Source organism: Copadichromis virginalis, linkage group LG9, assembly GCF_057382275.1.
Source record: "Copadichromis virginalis isolate Kocher_CV1m ecotype Utaka linkage group LG9, C_Virginalis_male_GT1.1, whole genome shotgun sequence".
In the NCBI taxonomy this organism is placed as follows: Eukaryota; Metazoa; Chordata; class Actinopteri; order Cichliformes; family Cichlidae; genus Copadichromis; species Copadichromis virginalis.
Genome location: NC_140626.1, coordinates 10433676 through 10451417, shown reverse-complemented (window position 1 = coordinate 10451417; position 17742 = coordinate 10433676). Strand labels below are relative to the sequence as shown.

The window sequence follows — 17742 nt, the reverse complement described above, 5'->3', positions numbered from 1 at the left end:
TCACCAGGAGTTTTTTTACTTCTTCAAAGCTCGCTTGTGCACCTGAAGTCCATGTGAAAGTGTTCTTGTCGTTAGCACAGGCACACATAGGGGCTACAACAGTTGCAAAGTTTGGCAAAACTTGGAGTACCATGACACCAAGTCCAAGAAGGATCTCAAACTGAGGGAACTGGGGAGGATTAAAGGGGCAGCACAGCAGCGTTTTGGAAAACAGTGTAAAGGCTTTTCAGGAAGCTTTTAGGACGCTGTGAAAATACTGAATTTGAATAGTGGAGGCTAGAAGTAGTGAATGTATCCTTCCTCTCTATCATTAGATGGAGAGAGTGTACAAAGGCCGGCATAGTGGGTCTGTGGCCACTCTTGCTTGCACTTTTGCGTGTCCGTCAGCCAGCTGTGGAGAAGAGCAAAGTTTTTACATGCAAAGAGCTGAAGTGAAAAGCAGTGTTCCAAACAATGAAATGTGTCCACTCTTTGTGCTTTTCATGCAGTAATGTTTGATGTTTGAAGCTATTTCTGCTGTTGTCCCATTCCCGGTGAAATCCGCTGTCCCTCCAATCCCGATCCTCTTGCAAAGCAATCAGCATTTGTCAGACGCATCAGTCATTGGCGGTACTCAGACAGGATCCTGGATGACTACACGTCTGGGGTGGCTAAGAGAGCAATTGAAGGATGCCATGTTTACTGAATATGTGCCTAATTTTGTCAGGACATAGCTGGGTCCATTGCTTCTGCGTGCTCTATTTTCACAAGCAAAGGCCTGGCTCTTTCTCCTGGCACCTTCTCAGGTGAACTCCATGCCGTGGCTTCTTCTCAAATCAACGTCTGGACTGCCGCAAAACAGCTGACCGTTGTCGACAGGATTCGAACCTGTGCGGGGAGACCCCAATGGATTTCGAGTCCATCGCCTTGACCGCTCGGCCACAACAACCACATTTGGTTTTGGAGCTACATACTTGAAAGACATACGTCTTCCAAGTCCTACGCCACACGTCTTTCAAGTAGGATGTGCACAACAACGGCCACGCTGGATTGTAAATGCGGTAGCTGCATGACTTTGGTGAGAAAGCTTGTGGTTTTGCAGTTCCGTGAGATCGGTGCAGCACAGCTGCGGTTGAAGCTAGCTGGCTGACATTAGCTTGCTTGTTTGCATGAACAGTAACACACACAGCTGATGATTTTGCCACCGCAAAGAGCTGATCAGTACATGGTTAGTAAAATGTTATCTTCATTCCAAACATTCAGCACAATATTTAAAGTGGGACTGGGTGTCTTTATGAAGAAGTAGCGTGTCCAATCACAGTTTCATGTAAGAAGGTATATGTATGAAGTGATGAGAACTCAAAGCCTGTGTGAACAGTGTCTTTCCACAGCAAACGGTAGCAGCGAGGCCGATGAAGAATGCACCTGGCCTGACATTGTAAGCCTTTGCAGAAAGAGCGGAGAACGTTTTTACTGTAAAACAGTACGCAGCCCACATGCTTGAACAGCACTGCGAGAAGCAACTGCGATGGCCGGGAATCGAACCCGGGTCAACTGCTTGGAAGGCAGCTATGCTCGCCACTATACCACCATCGCTGTGAAAAACTGCAACATCACTGAGTCATTGTCCGGCTTATGAAGCTTTCAGGACAATTAACAAGGTGGGCATTGTGATTACTCGCTTGTCAGGTTCTAAACTGGTCAAAAGGTAGATCACTAAAAAGACTAGTGCTCTCATGCAACTGCACATTTAATCTCATCAGCTAAGCTTCTTTGCTACTCAAGTGTGGCCTCTCACGCATTTAAACTCTTGTGTGATTTTTAGCACCTTGAGAGTCGCAATGGTCACGCGAGTTCTTCAGGTCACAGCAGACAAGGTGCGAATAGGTGTGAATCTGTCTTGGGACGAATCTGGGACGAGGACGTCTTTGGCTCCTCTCTCAAGTTATTGGACTTTGGCAAAAAGGTTTCACGCTTAATTAAAAAATGAGAGCAAGTGTCTGTGTCCCGAATACAAAGTGGGAGCTGGTTCCACAGAGAGGGGCCTGAAAAGTGATGGCTCTGCCTTCCATTGTACTTTTAAATCCCCTCGGAAGACAGCAGTCTGAGAGCAAAGCACTCTGTTGGGATGATATGGCACTGTGAGATCTTGTAGACAAAATTGGGGGTGATTATTCAAGACCTTGTGTGTGTGAGGGCAAGTATTTGGATTTTTATTTGGGATTTAATTGGGAGCCAATGAAGAGAGAAGTCCATATGGGGGAAATATACTCTCTCCTTCCAGTCCCTGACTGTGCTCTGGATGCAGCGTTTTGGAAAATAGTGTAAAGGCTTTTCAGGAAGCTTTTAGGACACTGTGAAAATACTCAATTTGAATAGTGGAGGCTAGAAGTAGTGAATGTATCCTTCCTCTCTATCATTAGATGGAGAGAGTGTACAAAGGCCGGCATAGTGGGTGTACCAGAGCAGGGCTGTGTGTAAAGCACAGCCAGGCAGCTGAACACTGTATTGTTCTCTATTTTGTCCTCTTTGAGCGCGAGACAAGCCACCACAGCTGGCAACACCTGTCAGTGAACACATTCAGGATGAAGATGGGAAGTGAGGAAGAACTGCTGTCAGTGCTGGAAGAGCTCGACCCCCTCCCCATCACTGCGCAGTCTCAGCAGCCCTCACCCACCCCTGCCTCTCCTGTAGATGCCTCTCAAACTGCATCAGTTCAACCCCGAGTTGAATTATTCCAAGACCGAGATGAGCCCATCTGTTTTGCTGAAATCCAAGAAGACATGTGGTCAGTGCTTGACTACCTCCCCGTCTCTCAGCAGTCTAATGTGCTCTCCTCTCCTCATTCACACAACTACTCGACTCCTAAACAAAATCTCATCTGTCCTGCTGATTCCCCTCCATCCAAACTGGCGTCCTCCCCTGTTGCATTCACTGAATTGCCGTCAACAACCCCCATCTTTTGCCAACTAATGAAAAACAATAATTTCACTATAGACGATTGGACCGATTTCAATTGAATTAAACTGTTACTCCTGTTATTTCAACATCTGTCTTTGTGTAAATAAATGAAAAAACAAACAATAGATGCTTCTGTCATAAGTTACAGCAGGATGAAACAACCTTCATGTAGTTCTTGTTTTTAACACTGCAAACCTTCTTTAGTTCTTTTGTTTCCTTTCATATTCAGCACACATCTGTCAGTGTCCACTAACTGTCAGGGAAAAGCCAGATAAAAACACTGTGGGGTCTTTTGGGACACGTGCTCGTTGGGTTTACTCATAGATATCAGAAATGATCTGTTCTGTATTCAAAGGATACACGAAGGACGTTTGTATTAAATGCAATATAGCGACTGATCATATGCTGCTTTCTTTGGGGGCTTTTCACCACCATGTTACACAAATCCAGTTTCTAACTGAAAAGAAAATCCTTCACCATTTTCTAATCAAATTCCCTGGTTTCCCATGTCAGAGATGTCATGGCTGAAAGGATCATCGCCTATTGAGCTCAAAGCTAAACTCTTGTGTAGGGCCTCTTTCCATGTTGCACCATTCATTTTAAAAAGTCCTGGTAACAAGAGACAGAGGTGACTTGATGTATTACAGTTACTTCCCAATTTACAGAAATGATGTGACTTCTGACATTTTCCTAGCAGGAAATGTGCTACTGTGGGACACTGAAAGAATAAACAGCAAGGCACGTTTTGTTTTAATAACTTTTCTTTACTTCATTTGTATGAACTAGGTTTACCTTACAAAATCTTATACTGTATATAATGTTTTATGTTTAATTCATGTCAATGTCAGCTCGTGTTTACTCGGGTGAGCAGTACCGGCCCACAAAGAGAATGCTCTTGGTGGGTTTATGTCGGATGAAGAAGATGAAGTGATGATCAAAGAACATTTCAAAGCCCACACTGAGAAGTTGTTCAGAAAAAGAAGTTGAACCTGACCAAGATGAAATCCAAAATTGGGAATTAATTGTTTTATTGTATTATTTTTAATGTCACATATGGTGTTGTGTAATCCGTGTATGTATTATGTGTCTCTGCTGATGTGTTTCATGCCTCACTTTCATTTTACTGTAATTAGGCTAGTTTTAAGTTTCTTGAGTATTCTGATAAGGATACTGTGTAGTATGATTTGCAAATGAAGAGGAATCAATTAGTCTTAAATTAATTGACTAAGAGAAATGAAGCGTTGGAAGAATGTTATGTTGATGACTATGAGGTTTCTGGGGTTTATTCAATAGAGCAACAACTGTGTGGGATCTTTATACAAATTCTTATATTCTATTTAGAGCTTGCTTTAAAGTATGTTAGCAAAAAAACAGCGCACGCATTCGTTTTCACGATTTTTGTTCTTCTTTAGTCATTGGGTCTTTTTAGGTGGTACCTCCAGGTACCACAAGGGGGGATGTGGTGGATTTTTGTGTGATATGTATAACTATACACTATATATCTATGTGCACTGAACATATATATTTTAACTTTCATGTAGAGTCTTAAGCACAAGACATTTTGCTTCACCATGGTTTATTAAGGTGGTGCAGTAACAGGGCAGTTAATGCTGCTGAGAGTTCTCCTGCCTAACTCGCTCTCCAGCTAACTAACCTTCCCTAACGTCTTTCATGCAGCACATGTCTGTATCTATTTTTTCTACTCTTTTACAGAGCATCTTTTTGAGTGTCTTGATTTTAATTGGATCTAAAAGGGTTGGATCTCCACATCGTTGGTGGAAGAAGATTATCAGGATGGCTTCAAAATTTGCGACTACAGCCCCTCTTCTGTGGAACCAGCTTCCAGTTTGGATTCGGGAGACAGACACTATCTCTACTTTCAAGATTAGGCTTAAAACTTTCCTCTTTGGTAAAGTATATATTTAGGGCTGGACCAGGTGACCTTGAATCCTCCCTTAGTTATGCTGCAATAGATGTAGGCTGCCGGGGATTCCCATGATGCATTGAGTTTTTCCTTTCCAGTCACCTTTCTCACTCAGTATGAGTTAACTGCATTGAATCATATCTGTTATTAACCTCTGTCTCTCTTCCACAGCATGTCTTTTATCCTGTTTTCCTTCTCTTACCCCAACCGGTTGCAGCAGATGGCCCCGCCCCTCCCTGAGCCTGGTTCTGCTGGAGGTTTCTTCCTGTTAAAAGGGAGTTTTTCCTTCCCACTGTCGCCCAAGTGCTTGCTCATAGGGGGTCATATGATTGTTGGGTTGTTCTCTGTATCTATGAAGCACCTTGAGGCGACTTTTGTTGTGATTTGGCGCTATATAAATAAAATTGAATTGAATTGAATTGTGTTAACTTGTGTAGTTACACAAGTTACACAGGCAGAATGCCATGTGAACCCTGTCTCCAGGTGGAAAACAGAATGAGCGATACACCTGCTGTCAGGCCTGCAGGGTTTCTCCCTGTGATGTTCTTCTCTGTCTTGTGGTTGACATTTTTTTTTTTTTACTGGCACAAATAATTTGTGGGGCGTCTTATTGTGACACCTGATTGTTGTAGTATTTTTAAAATGGCTGTGCAAAAAAATAAAAATAAGAACCCCAGATGCATTGCCTGCATTTTTAGATGAATAGTTGTATATAACTTTATTATTTACAAAATTTTTGTTTAATTTTAATTTAAAATAATTACCACTTATATTTGCATTTCAAGTTATGAAAATAATTTACTAAACATGTCTGTGGTTTTTATAGTAAAGAGAAAATATAACTACTACTAGGGTTTTATGTGTTTGTGTGATTTCAGACCAGTTGTTTTAATAACTGTAAATTTGGACGTGTGAGGTTGTGCTGAAAAGAATGATACCAAGAAAGACAAGGTAAAAAAAACAACAACAATCAAAAGCAGCCAAAAATGGCCAATTATATTTTGGACCTCAGAATATTGACCCAACAAATCATGAAAAATGAGGTTTCAATAATTGTTTGTGACAGTGCAGCTTTCTGGCAGTAGTAGTAGTCAGTACAATTTGATTTTTTTCTAACAAAAACAGTATGAAACTTAAGTTAGACTTGTGTTTGGAAATGAGCCCCCGCCCAGTGTTGTGTAGCTTTCTGGATTTTATACTTATTGGTTACATATTTATTTATTATACAGGCTATACAGTACACACATTTTATGTAACTGAAATGTTTAATTATGTGGGCTATAGAAAATAATTAAGTTATAGACCATATTTATATGAAACATATGCTTAATGTATATTAATCATATGTAACACCTGCATATGTCTTTAAAACAAGGCTTTGATTTTGCCACCCCATTTGATTTCCATGCCAGCCTGGAAAAATTTCTCTAGATCCGCCCCTGGACCTGTCCTGGACCAGCAACACCAAATCAGTGACTAAAAGAGCTCAGCAGCGACTGCATTTTAAGAGACGACTGAAGAAGGTGCACATCCCCAAACCCATCTTTAATACTTTCTACAGAGGTACCATGCAGAGCATCCTAACCCGCTGCATCACAGTCTGGTATGAAAACTGTCATGCGTCCAATCGCAGAGCCCTCCAGAGGATTGTGTGGACCGCACAGCGTGTTATTGGCAGCTCTCTACCCAGTCTACAGGATATTTACACCTCACTGGGAAAGCCACTAGCATCATGGCTGACCCGCATCACCCTTCCCATCAACTGTTTACCACACTTCCCTCCAGAAGACGACTGCGTCATCAGGAGCAGGTCGGCAAGATTGTGCAATAGCATTTTCCCCCAAAGCAGTTTGGCTCCTGAACACCATGGTTCCCTCCTCTGCACTGAAAACTTCTCCACACACTTCTTGGACTACATAATACTCTCCTCTAATTATTATTACTATTATGATGTGAACATTTTGTGCACTTAAATCTTACTGTGCTAATGACCCCTGCATCAGCACCTTGTTTGGAATAGCAGTGGAGAAGACATAGATTCAATGCTGCAGACGTCTGAGCAAAGAAAGCTTCTAGAAGAGTAAAGACTAGCTAGAAGAATGAAGATTCACAGAGTAAATGTGAAAATTCATCACAGGGCTCTATGCACTTGATTAACTGACCATGAGCAAGTTTGCTAGTCTGGAGCATTCAGATCCACCACAAAGACTGTTCAGTGCTCACAGAAACTGCACAATACCCAAGAGCTGCATCTGAGCCTCTACAGGCCTTAAACAGCATGTTAATGTTCAAGACAGTTTAATTAGAAAAAGACAAAACAAGTATGGTTGGTCTGGAAGGGCCGCCAGGAGAAAGCTTCTTGTCTCTAAAGAGAACACAACAACTCAGTTGAGGTTTGCAAATTTGCCCTTGAAAGCTTCTGGAGCAACATATTTTTAAAAGATGAGACTAAAGTGGAGGTTTGGTCATAATGCACAGCAGTAACTTCAGCAAAAATCAAACACAGCACAAACACCTCAAATCCACTGTCAAGTACGCTGGTTCAATTGTGGTGATTTGAGCTTGTTCTGCAGACACAAGCAATAAGCACCTTGCAGTCCACGAACTCCTCTGTATGCCAAAGTTTTCTAGAGTCAAATGTGAGGCCGTCTGTCCAACAGCTAAAGCTTCTCCTAAATTAGGCCATGCAACAGGATAATGAGCCCAAGCACAGCAGCAAATCTACTGCATGGAAGTCCAGACCTCAACCTGACAGAAATGCTGTGTATAAAGAAATGCTTGCAAATGTTGATGAATTGAAGTTATTGCTGCTAACTGCTGCTTCTGTAACCGACTCAATCATAGAATGATTATGATATTGAAAAAGACAAATGCCTGAATCCTAAATTGTGGATATCCTTTTGTTGTGATCTAAAATGTAACACTAAATGTGATTAAAACACTAAAAATCTGGACTCTTGGGCTCAACAACTGCAAGGATCACCAGCCCGAGGAAAACACAAAATACACATGACCCGGTGACAAAGACAATTCATTCTTGAATGAAGACATTGATCTGACTTTTTAAAATTTTGCCAATTGTGTTTATTATTAAATTATTGAGGAAATAGAAAGGGGGGAGGGGTTTTAAAGAAGAAGGTAAAGGAAAGGGATAGAAAGGAGGAAAGAGATAGAGGAGAGAAAACCCCAACAATCCCCTCTGAGCAAGCACTAGGTGCGACAGTGGATAGGAAAAACTCCCTTTAAAGGAAGAAACCTATGACAGAACCAGGCTCTAGAGGAGGCAGTCAACTGTCGGGACTGGTTGGAGGGTGAGGGTGAAAAGAGAGAGGGGGGGAGGAGATGGGACAGGTGATAGGAGTTAAAGGGAGACAGGGGAGGGAGAGGTGTCAGGAGAGAAAGGGAGAGAAAGAGAGAGGAGAGGTGAAAATTAAGATGGAACAGAGGTGGAGGAAGACGAGGTGACATTAGCAGTAGAAAAAGTAGAAAAAGTAGAAAAAGCAGGAGTGTCCCTCCTCCAGAAGAAGCAGAAGCGTTTTTTCTTCTTTTCCATGAGCTTTTCCACGAGCACTTTTTTCTCTAGGATGAGGGTTCTCAACTGATCGATTGTTTCTGCATTCTCCTGCTCAAGTCTCTTGCATGTTTTCTCCACTTCTTCTAATTTGGCTTGTTTGTCTTCGAGCCTTTCTTTCATTTCTTTAGATGTTGCCTCCTGCATTAGCTTTGCCTCGTGCAGCTCTGTATAACTCTGTTGTAATTTGTTGTGTGTGTCTTCCAACTGCTGACTTCTGCTCTCGATTTCTTGAAGTGAACACTGCAGGTCTTCGTTTGTTTTCTCTAGTTGTTGCTTTAGCACCTGTATCTCAGTGTTTTTGCACTTCACGTTGTCTGAAAGTTCCTCGACTTCTGTGTTTTTTCTCAGCATGTCATTGAGCTTACTCTGCATCTCTGAGCATTGGTTTTGCAGTTTTTCCTTTTCCTCTTCCAGTTCAGGTGTTTTGTAGTTCAGTTTGTTATAAAGTTCTTGCAGGTTTTGGTTTTTCCTCTCAAAGTCCTGGAGAATTTCTTTGTCTTCTTTCTGCTTTATTTCCTGTTGTTCTTGGTCTTGAAGCAGCTCTTGATATTTGTGCAGTGTTTCATCAAGCTTTACCTGCAGCGCTCCGTATTGTTCCTGCACACCTTGGAGTTGGCACTGCGTGTCTCTCTGGTCCAGTTTTTCTTTCTCTTCAAGGATTTCTTTATTCTTTTGCAGAGCTTCATCAAGCATTACTTGCGAGCCTTCGTTGTGTTTCTCGATGTTCTGAAGTTTGCAATCCAGATGTTTCTGTTTCATGTCTTGCTGTTCTTTCTCTTGAAGGAAATCTTTATTTCTTTGCAGTGCTTTATCAAGTTTCATTTTCAGCGCTGTGTATTTTTCTTGCACGTCTTCAAGCTTGCAGTCCGTTTGTTTCTGTTTAATTTCTTGTTGCTTTTGTTCTTGAAGCAACTCTTTATTTTTGTTCAGTGTTTTATCAAGCTTTACCTGAAGCGCTTTGTATTTTTCCTCCATGCCTTGGAGTTTGCACTGCTTCATGTCCTGTTGTTGTTTTTCTTGGAGGAGTTCTTTCATTTTTTGCAGAGCTTCATTAAGCTTGATTTGCAAGCCTTTGTTGTGTTTCTCCATGTCCTGGAGCTTGAAATCCATTTCCTTCTGTTTTATCTCCTGTAGCCTTTTTTCTTGAAGAAACTCTTCATTTGTGTGCGGTCTTTCATCAAGCTTTACTTGCAGCTCCTGATTCTTTTTGTCCTTCAGCACTAGTTTTTCTAGTGCTTTATCAAGCTTTGCTTGGAGCTCAAAGTTTCTTCCCTGTCTAGGAGTTCCATTTCTTTCAACTTTTGAATATCTTCCTTTTCTAGAAGCTGGTTGAATGATTTGTCTACTTGATCAGGAAGTTGAATTTTGTCTTCCTGATCACAAAGAGGAGAGTTGGGCTTTACTGTTTTTTTTCTGTTTTCTCTGAGACATGTTTGAATCTGTAAACTGTCACTCTGTTTATATCTGAATTAACTAATTTCAAGAAACTGTTGCAATTACCTGGACTGCCTCAGCCCAGGTGATGTAACATTAGCAGACAGAGGGTTTGATGTTGCAGAATCTTTGGAGCTGTGCCATGCTGAACTGAAGAGCCCAGCTTTCACCAAAAGGAAGAACTAACTGGGCCCTAGATTGCCCAATCAAATCTCTTAATGCCACCTGCCCTCTCCTACATTAACTGTGGGCTCACCTTGTAGAACAGAGTTGAGTGTGGAAGAAATGGCAAAAAATATGGAGCTGAAAAGCTGAGAGAGAAAAAGAAATGATAAATAAATCAATGTGTCAAATTAACTGACATGTTAGCTGGTAGAGTGCCCACTGCATTATATATATATCATCTCTTTTTTATAATAAATAATCAAAAACTTTATTTAAACTAAGATTTTAAAAAATATGTGCAGTGATTGATGTGCTCTCAGACATGTGCTTCAATCCACACACAAATACAAAACAATCTGACCACACGTACAACTGTTTCACAAACTCTATAAAGCATTCACACTCCAATGGATGCATCAGAAAGCAGCTTGGGATTACAATCTTGTCCAAGGATATTTCGCCTGCAGACTGGAGCAGCCAGGGATCAAACCAGAAAACTTTCTGATCAAAAGCTGACTTGTGCTAAATGCTGAACGGCAGCCAACCCATTTTAGCCATTTAATGAATGTGCCATTTAATCTTGGCTGCAGCCAAGATTAAATGGCACATTCATTAATTACAGAGTTACGGATTGTTACATGGAACTCAAAAGAAATAATGAACCCATCTCGTGTCCTGTGTCTTCTATAGCTGTCTGTACTTTTACTTCCAAAGTTCATCAGCAAACAGTTTGCAGGCCTCTAATTATCAGGCTGTACTCAAGCGCTTGAATTCAACCTAAAAGCTGTGCTGTCATACAGAACCAAGTACCCTCCGCGGAAACTATAGCTAATGTCACAACTGGATCTGATGAGACAGCTATGATTTCTGGACTCGAAGTAAATAATCCTGAATCAATTTATACAACATCAGTTTGTTTGTTTTGCTTTCATAACAAATAGTTTGAGCCATATACAAATACAGAAGTGACAAATGGAAACATATTTACAATCCAAAGTCAGACTAACAGTTTTCAGTAGCACAGTCTTTTATTTACAGTCTGCTTCTCCTGGTGGTAAACCTCTATCACATGTTTGGATTAAAAATTAGGCCTATATAGCTGCTGGTTCCAGTTTAAGCAATATGTTAAAAATACTAAATTCTTCATTGATTTGAGCTGTGGGGTTTGCTATACACTGGCAGAAAATTGTAGAGTAAATGGTGAAAACGAACAAACCAAATAACAAGATCCTTGAATTCCATCTTTTTTATTAACAGAAACTCCAACAAATTTGTGCCCAATTGATAATGTTTGGGACATGAAAAGTCCAGTCCAGCAGGTGGCGGTAATGCGCCTTAAAGCTTTAACCGCCAAAAAATACAAGAGCAGAAGAAGAAGAAGCCGAGTTCCCGCTTTATGGCGTTTTTCCCTCCGATTATTGTCAAGACTGATTTAACACTTAAAGGTAAGCACCGAGCTAATATTAATCCGAGTCTAGTTAATCTTGAGTTTAGCTCCTGAATGAGGCTTTCTGTTGCTCTCCTCGGTGTCTCTTCTCAAGTTTTTGTGAACAAGTTGGAAAAAAAAATCTGACTAAATTGACTCAAGTTGCTTTAAACTAATTTACAGAAAGATATCAGCAAAAGGTTGTGAAACACAGAGAAGAAAAGAATTTATTAGAAGAAAGCTTTTAAATGAGCTCATTGTAATCAGAGTTTCTGTTGTTTTATTAGCCTGTTATTAAGGCTACTTAGCATCTCTGTGGCACCTGCACAGCTTATGAATGCAGCTTGCTAACTAAGCTAGCTAGCGCCACCCTTCTTCCATATAAGGTCACTTCCGGCTCCAAAAGACCCAACATGTTGGCGGTAAAAGTGCTATAATGAAATACATTTATGAGAAATGTAAAAATAAATGTGTTCCAGGCTAAAACACAGCTGCCTTTATCAGCGCAAAGTTGTGATGAGGCTTACTCAGATGATGGCTCAGATTTCTACACCCACTCGGATATACAGATGAAATCAAGACAAGTACATCAATACAAAAATTCACAGGATTGTTCAAAAATAATAAATTGCATGAATATAGGAAATCTTCCTCTCAGTGACTGAGTTGTCTCATTGTGTCCTCATTTTTTATAAATCAAGGCCGGAGTAACCCAACCTTAAGTGTTCATTAAGGTTTTTGTCACATAGATAGAAAATAAACTCAGAGATTAAGCGGCTGTTATAAACAGAGTGATTAGTTTATGTAAAAAATGTAGTTTGTTGTTGTTCTGGTTTATGTGCTGAAAATGGTTTTATTTGTGTATGTTCAATGTGTTAGACTTGTACATAGTTAAATATATGATCAAATAATGTTGAATCCTGGATATGGATTTGTAAGCAATGAAATTTGAAATAAGGGGGTAGGAACAAGAAAACTTCATCCTACTCCTTTTCGAGCACAGACATTCTGTAGACATAGATATTTACATGAAAACTTGATGATTTTTAAGTTTTGTTATTTTTATTTTTTTCTGTTGTTATTTCAATTATATTTGCATGTTTGAAATAGATAGATAGATAGATAGATAGATAAAATTTATCTATCTATCTATCTATCTATCTATCTATCTATCATTTCTCACGGCACACGTATATTGTCGGGTTTTTTCTTGGCCAGGGCATATTTTAAAGAGGAATTGCTCTCCTGGTACTGGTGTGCCATACTGCTGAATTTGGTATCGGTGCTCAAACCTTTTGTGTTTGTTTCAAACAAGTTGTCCACCCAGGGAAGCTAAAATGTGTTCTGTGTGTTCTCAGATGAACATATGAGACACTTTGACTCTTCAGTGCAGTGTGGAGCTTAACAAAGTTCTGTTTTCTGTCCCAGCTGATCAGGAGGAGGAGAAGAGTCTGACGGAGCAGCAGAGGAAATTTCAGCTACTTGGACTCAGCTCAGCCACTGCAGAGAAAACAATGAGCTCAACACAGAAGGTGACAGATACTAGTGTTAAGAAATACTCCATTAAAAGCTGAAGTACTGATATATATATTTTATGCTAAACTAAATGAACCTTGTGCAATATTAATGTAATGTAGAAATAATGTATACAATGTATACAATGCCTACATCTTAGACGGTGACGTTGCCTCTAAACATCAAAATGAGCAGGAAGATGTTAAAGTGGGATTCAGCAGGATTCAACCCTAAAATCAGCTGTAGTGGCTCAGTGTGGGGAAAAGGGTCACAGCTCACAATCATTTCTATTGAGAGCTCCAGTAGATTTTTTTAATGTGCAGGCTGTGATCAGCTGACCTGCTGCTCTCTGTGAATTCAACCAGATGTCAGCAGATGTTTCACGAGTTGTCCTGGCTGATTTCCTTTCTCTACACTGACAGTACACTGTCTTTATATTAGACACTAAACTGTTGGTATGTGGGTGGAGCTCAGTGAATGAATGTCAGCATCATGAGCTTAAGTTTAAGTTAATCTCTGCTACACTTGATGTAATCTAACTCTGACATGAGCACCACAGTCACTGTGCACCACTCACACACTGTTCTTTACTTAAATCCATCACATTACAGTAAACTTGCCTGCTTATCCTGCACTAACCTGCAGAGGATTTTACTGCAGTCTTTACATCACATTGTGAGACAAACTGCACACAAACAGTTTGTGTGTTTGCTGATGTTTGTTGGGCTGATAGAATCGCTGCATTTGAAATTACCTGCCACATAAAAAATATTACTCCATTTATTCTCGCTCGTCTTCTGTATTGCTAACTAGATGTTGAAATACCGCGACCGCAACTTATCAGCACCTGCAGTCGTTCAGGTTCTGGTGGTGTTTGGTGCCACACTCCACCTTCAGGTTTAAAACTAGTGTTAATGGAGGGAGTTTGAAGCTTCAGTTTGTTTAATGACTGCATTTCACTCACTGACTCTGTATCTCTGTCACTGCAGGACCAACGTGGACCGAGAAGTCAGCGCTCTCAGGAGGCCGACAAACCTCACAGAAGAAAGAGAGAGAAAAAAAACACCTGTGACGAGTGTGGGAAGGATTTTACCTGGAAGTTTAAACTAAAACAACATCAGCTCATCCACACTGGAGAGAGACCGTTCAGCTGTGACTTGTGTGGAAAGTCGTTTTCCTGGAAGAATTCCCTGAAAAGACACCAAGTCGTCCACAGTGGAGTTAAAGCTTACAGCTGTGATCAGTGTGGCAGAGCTTTTACTCGAAGTAGCAACTTACAGAGTCATCTAGTTACCCACTCTGGAGTTAAGACATACAGCTGTGACATCTGTGGAAAAACCTTCAGCCGGCTAGGGTACCGAAATATACACCTACGCATTCACTCCGGAGAAGATGTGTACTGGTGTGATCAGTGTGGCAAATACTTTACAACAGACGCACAGTTACAAAGCCACATGTTTACCCACACTGAGGAGAGACCTTATCAATGTGACCTGTGTGAGAAGACTTTTAAAACTCCACAGTACCTGAGACAACACCAACAGATCCACACCAGAAAGAGACTCTACAAGTGCAGTTACTGTGAGGTTTGTATTTTTATTTTATTCTTGTAAGTTCAGTCTGACTGTTTGGAACAAGTCTGCTCATTAAATTGTGTTAGCATGTTAGCACTTCTACTGCACCGAAGAGTAGCTCTGAGCCATTATTCAGGTTTTCATTTCATTTAAGTGTAAGTCAGATGTTACTGTAATATTAAATAAGTATTGCTGTAGTATTATGGTGGTAGTATTGTAGTTATTGTAGCCCAGTAAACTGAGTGTGTTAATTGAAACAGTAAAATGTAATTGGACGTCTGCAGAGATGCTCTTTATTTCAGGCGACTTTCAGGATAAAAGTGTTGAAGGACTGACTTACACTGTCTTTGTGTCTTTGTTTAGAAGCAGAGCGACACAGATGGATCCATTTCTCAACCCTGTCATCGCTGTGGTGGTGGGAAAGACTTTCGTTGTGACATCTGTGGAAAAACTTTCAGTCTGCAAGCCAGCCTAAAAATACATCAACGTAAACACACTGGAGACAAACTGAAATACTGCAAAGAATGTGGGAGAAGCTTCCCCACATCAGCTAAGTTAAAACGACATGAACTCTTTCACAGTGGGGTCAAAAAGCACCTCTGTGATCAGTGTGGGTCATCCTTCACCACTGCAGGTCACCTTAAAACACACAAACGAGTCCACACAGGAGCGAAACCATACAAGTGCAGACACTGTGACAAAAGCTTCTCACGTTCAAGTAATCGTAACGAGCATGAACGTACACACATGGAAGGAAACTACAGCTGTGAGCAGTGTGACAAGAGCTTCAGTAATCTCAGTTCATACTCTGCACACAAACGATCCCACGTTACTAATAAACTGTTTCACTGTTACCAATGTGCCAAAACATTCACTTCATCATCTGCTCTGTGCAAACATCAGCGCGATCACGCAGGGCTGAAATCGTTCCCATCACAGGATCAGAGTGAATCTGAAGAGAGGGAAACATCCTCTGGTTTCAGAGTCCAACTTAAAACCCTGGAGATCAGGCTCCACAGAGCTCAGGTCGGCTCTCCTTAAGTTTAAGTTAAAGTTCAAATGAGGCTGTGAATCAAACTTCCTGTAGTTCCATTTTAATCTTTATAAATTGTTCTTCTGTTTGTGTTCAGTCGTTACCTTTTTTTTTCAGTGGTTGGATTAAAAATCAGTTTTCTGTTGTTTAAGTTTTTATTGAATGTATTTTGTTAAATAAAGTTAAAATATTGTTAAATAAAGAATTGTTTGAACGACAAAGATTTTGAGCCATGATGTCATTTCCTGTATTTCAGAGTAAAGACTGAAGTGACAAATGGAAACATGTTTACAGTCATGGAATAAACACTGATGGGTCATCTGTAGGAAGTACTATTGCTGACCTGACAGACTCGACCTTGTTTACAAAGAAAGAAAGGAACTGATGACATGTGTCAGCAGAGGCTTTCAGGGTTGTTTAGAGTAGAGCTGATAGTCTTAAAGAGAACATGGCGATTATGACAATTTAACACAATGATCTGAGAAAAATATCTGTTTCTTTCATTTTTACTGTATTCTGATCAAATTTCCAACATTCTTTTAACATTTCAAAAGAATTTGTCTTTCTTCCACTTTCACACTTGGCCCTAAAAACACCAACATCTGTGCATCACCCTTGTGTCAGTCTAATGAACCTAACATGTGAGTGATACATAACACACATTCACACTGGCTGCATATATCAGTCCGGGGGGGCAGAGCAGAACTCTGTATGAATCAGACGCGCTCACATATTCAGGCTTTCCAGAGGCGTTTACCATCAGAAGAAGCAGAACAATGAATCATCAGCACCCCGCAGAAGAACACAGCAAGCAACAACTCTAACAATAAAGACGTGCTGGAGCCAAAAGATGCAGATAGCGAGTTTTAAACGATAACGCACAGGATCAAAGGGGGAGAGGGTAAAAACCCACTGCCTCCTGAGATAAAGATCAGCAAGTCAAGCTGGCAGCAGACGACACAAAACGCTCTCTGGAGGAGGCGGCGACTGTGGAGCAGGCCGACGGAGAGGCGGATCGGCAGACAGGAAGCTCCCGGGGTCCCACAACAAGATGTTGCACGTCAGACTGGAGCAGGATATCCCCATGTTGGTGACACTGCCCATCGAGGTACAGCCCAACTTGGCAAACCAACACTTCCCTTTCTTGGACACCACACTGGCTGATCTGGGCATCCAAGACTGAGTCTCACTCCGTGTGGGGACGTTTTTTTGTTTTTGTTTGTTTTTTAAGAAGCAATCATGTGTATATATTCAGCTCAGAGCTGAAGGAGAGGGTGGTTTGGGTTGACACCAAGAAGACCCATCCTAGAGGTACGGCGGTGGGATCCAACTGCAGGGATGTGGTCAGATGGCAGTCTGTGGAAATCAGGTGACAGTGAGAGCAACTTGATTTTCCTATTTTGTCCTTCAGATACGAGTGAAAGCCCAGATGCCAGGAGACAAGCAGCTCCAGGAGGTCCTGTACAGCACCGAGGTCCACACTGACCGCTCCTTCTGCTGCACTGGAATGGATATCCTGCCCTGGAAACAGACGTGTGCAGGTCTAGAAGCAGTTTAAATCCCATACTTTTTTGATCTGTGAGGCTCTTAATGTCACGTCTGCAGCCATGAAAGTCAGCTCAGGGTTTCTTGATTCTGATTTTTCTTTGCTGTGTCACATTTAGCTCATATCTGTATTGCCATGCCCTGAAAACAAGCTGCCGGGCTTTAGTCAGGCTCAGGGACAACGGGAGATCTGAGGAGCAACACGATGAGAACAACTAAAACTGAACAAACTTAACATCTGATTACCTTTTTTATTTGTAAGAAAAAGTTTAACATGAACGCGCCAACTGTCCACAGCAAAGCTTATTATGACAAGACTGCTTTTATTCAGTGATGTCAAAGTGTCATCACTTCATACCTCTGAACTGACATTAGATGTATTGCATACCTTGTTAGAATTACACTGTTGAAGCATTTGTAAAAAGCTTCTGTCCTTGTTAATTTATGTTTTAGGATAAGTTTTTGGGCTGTGTAAGGTCACAGGTTGCATTTCTGAGCAGAGTAGTAAAGGTAAAGTAAGTGTTTTCAAAACTAGCCACTCAGCATGTGTACAAACAGTGAGAAATCTCTGAAGAAAACCATTTGAAGGAGCAAGAGCACACGCGTTTCTCC

At 41.0% G+C, this 17742-nt stretch overlaps 1 protein-coding gene and 2 non-coding genes across 3 annotated transcripts; 1 reads left to right on the top strand and 2 right to left on the bottom strand.

The window, feature by feature from the left end:
* Positions 1 to 846: 846 nt before the first annotated feature.
* On the bottom strand, positions 847 to 928 carry trnas-cga (transfer RNA serine (anticodon CGA)). The gene has a single exon. It is a non-coding gene; the product is annotated as a tRNA-Ser (tRNA).
* Positions 929 to 1503: 575 nt separating this feature from the next.
* trnag-ucc (transfer RNA glycine (anticodon UCC)) lies at positions 1504 to 1575 on the bottom strand. The gene has a single exon. It is a non-coding gene; the product is annotated as a tRNA-Gly (tRNA).
* Positions 1576 to 11336: 9761 nt separating this feature from the next.
* On the top strand, positions 11337 to 15962 carry LOC146701291 (uncharacterized). Its single transcript, XM_085467630.1, has 4 exons — positions 11337 to 11482; positions 12892 to 12995; positions 13968 to 14564; positions 14916 to 15962. Exons 1-4 carry the CDS (start codon positions 11434 to 11436, stop codon positions 15591 to 15593), a joined length of 1428 nt encoding a protein of 475 aa, XP_085323756.1. The 5' UTR covers positions 11337 to 11433; the 3' UTR covers positions 15594 to 15962.
* The last annotated feature ends 1780 nt before the right edge of the window (positions 15963 to 17742 follow it).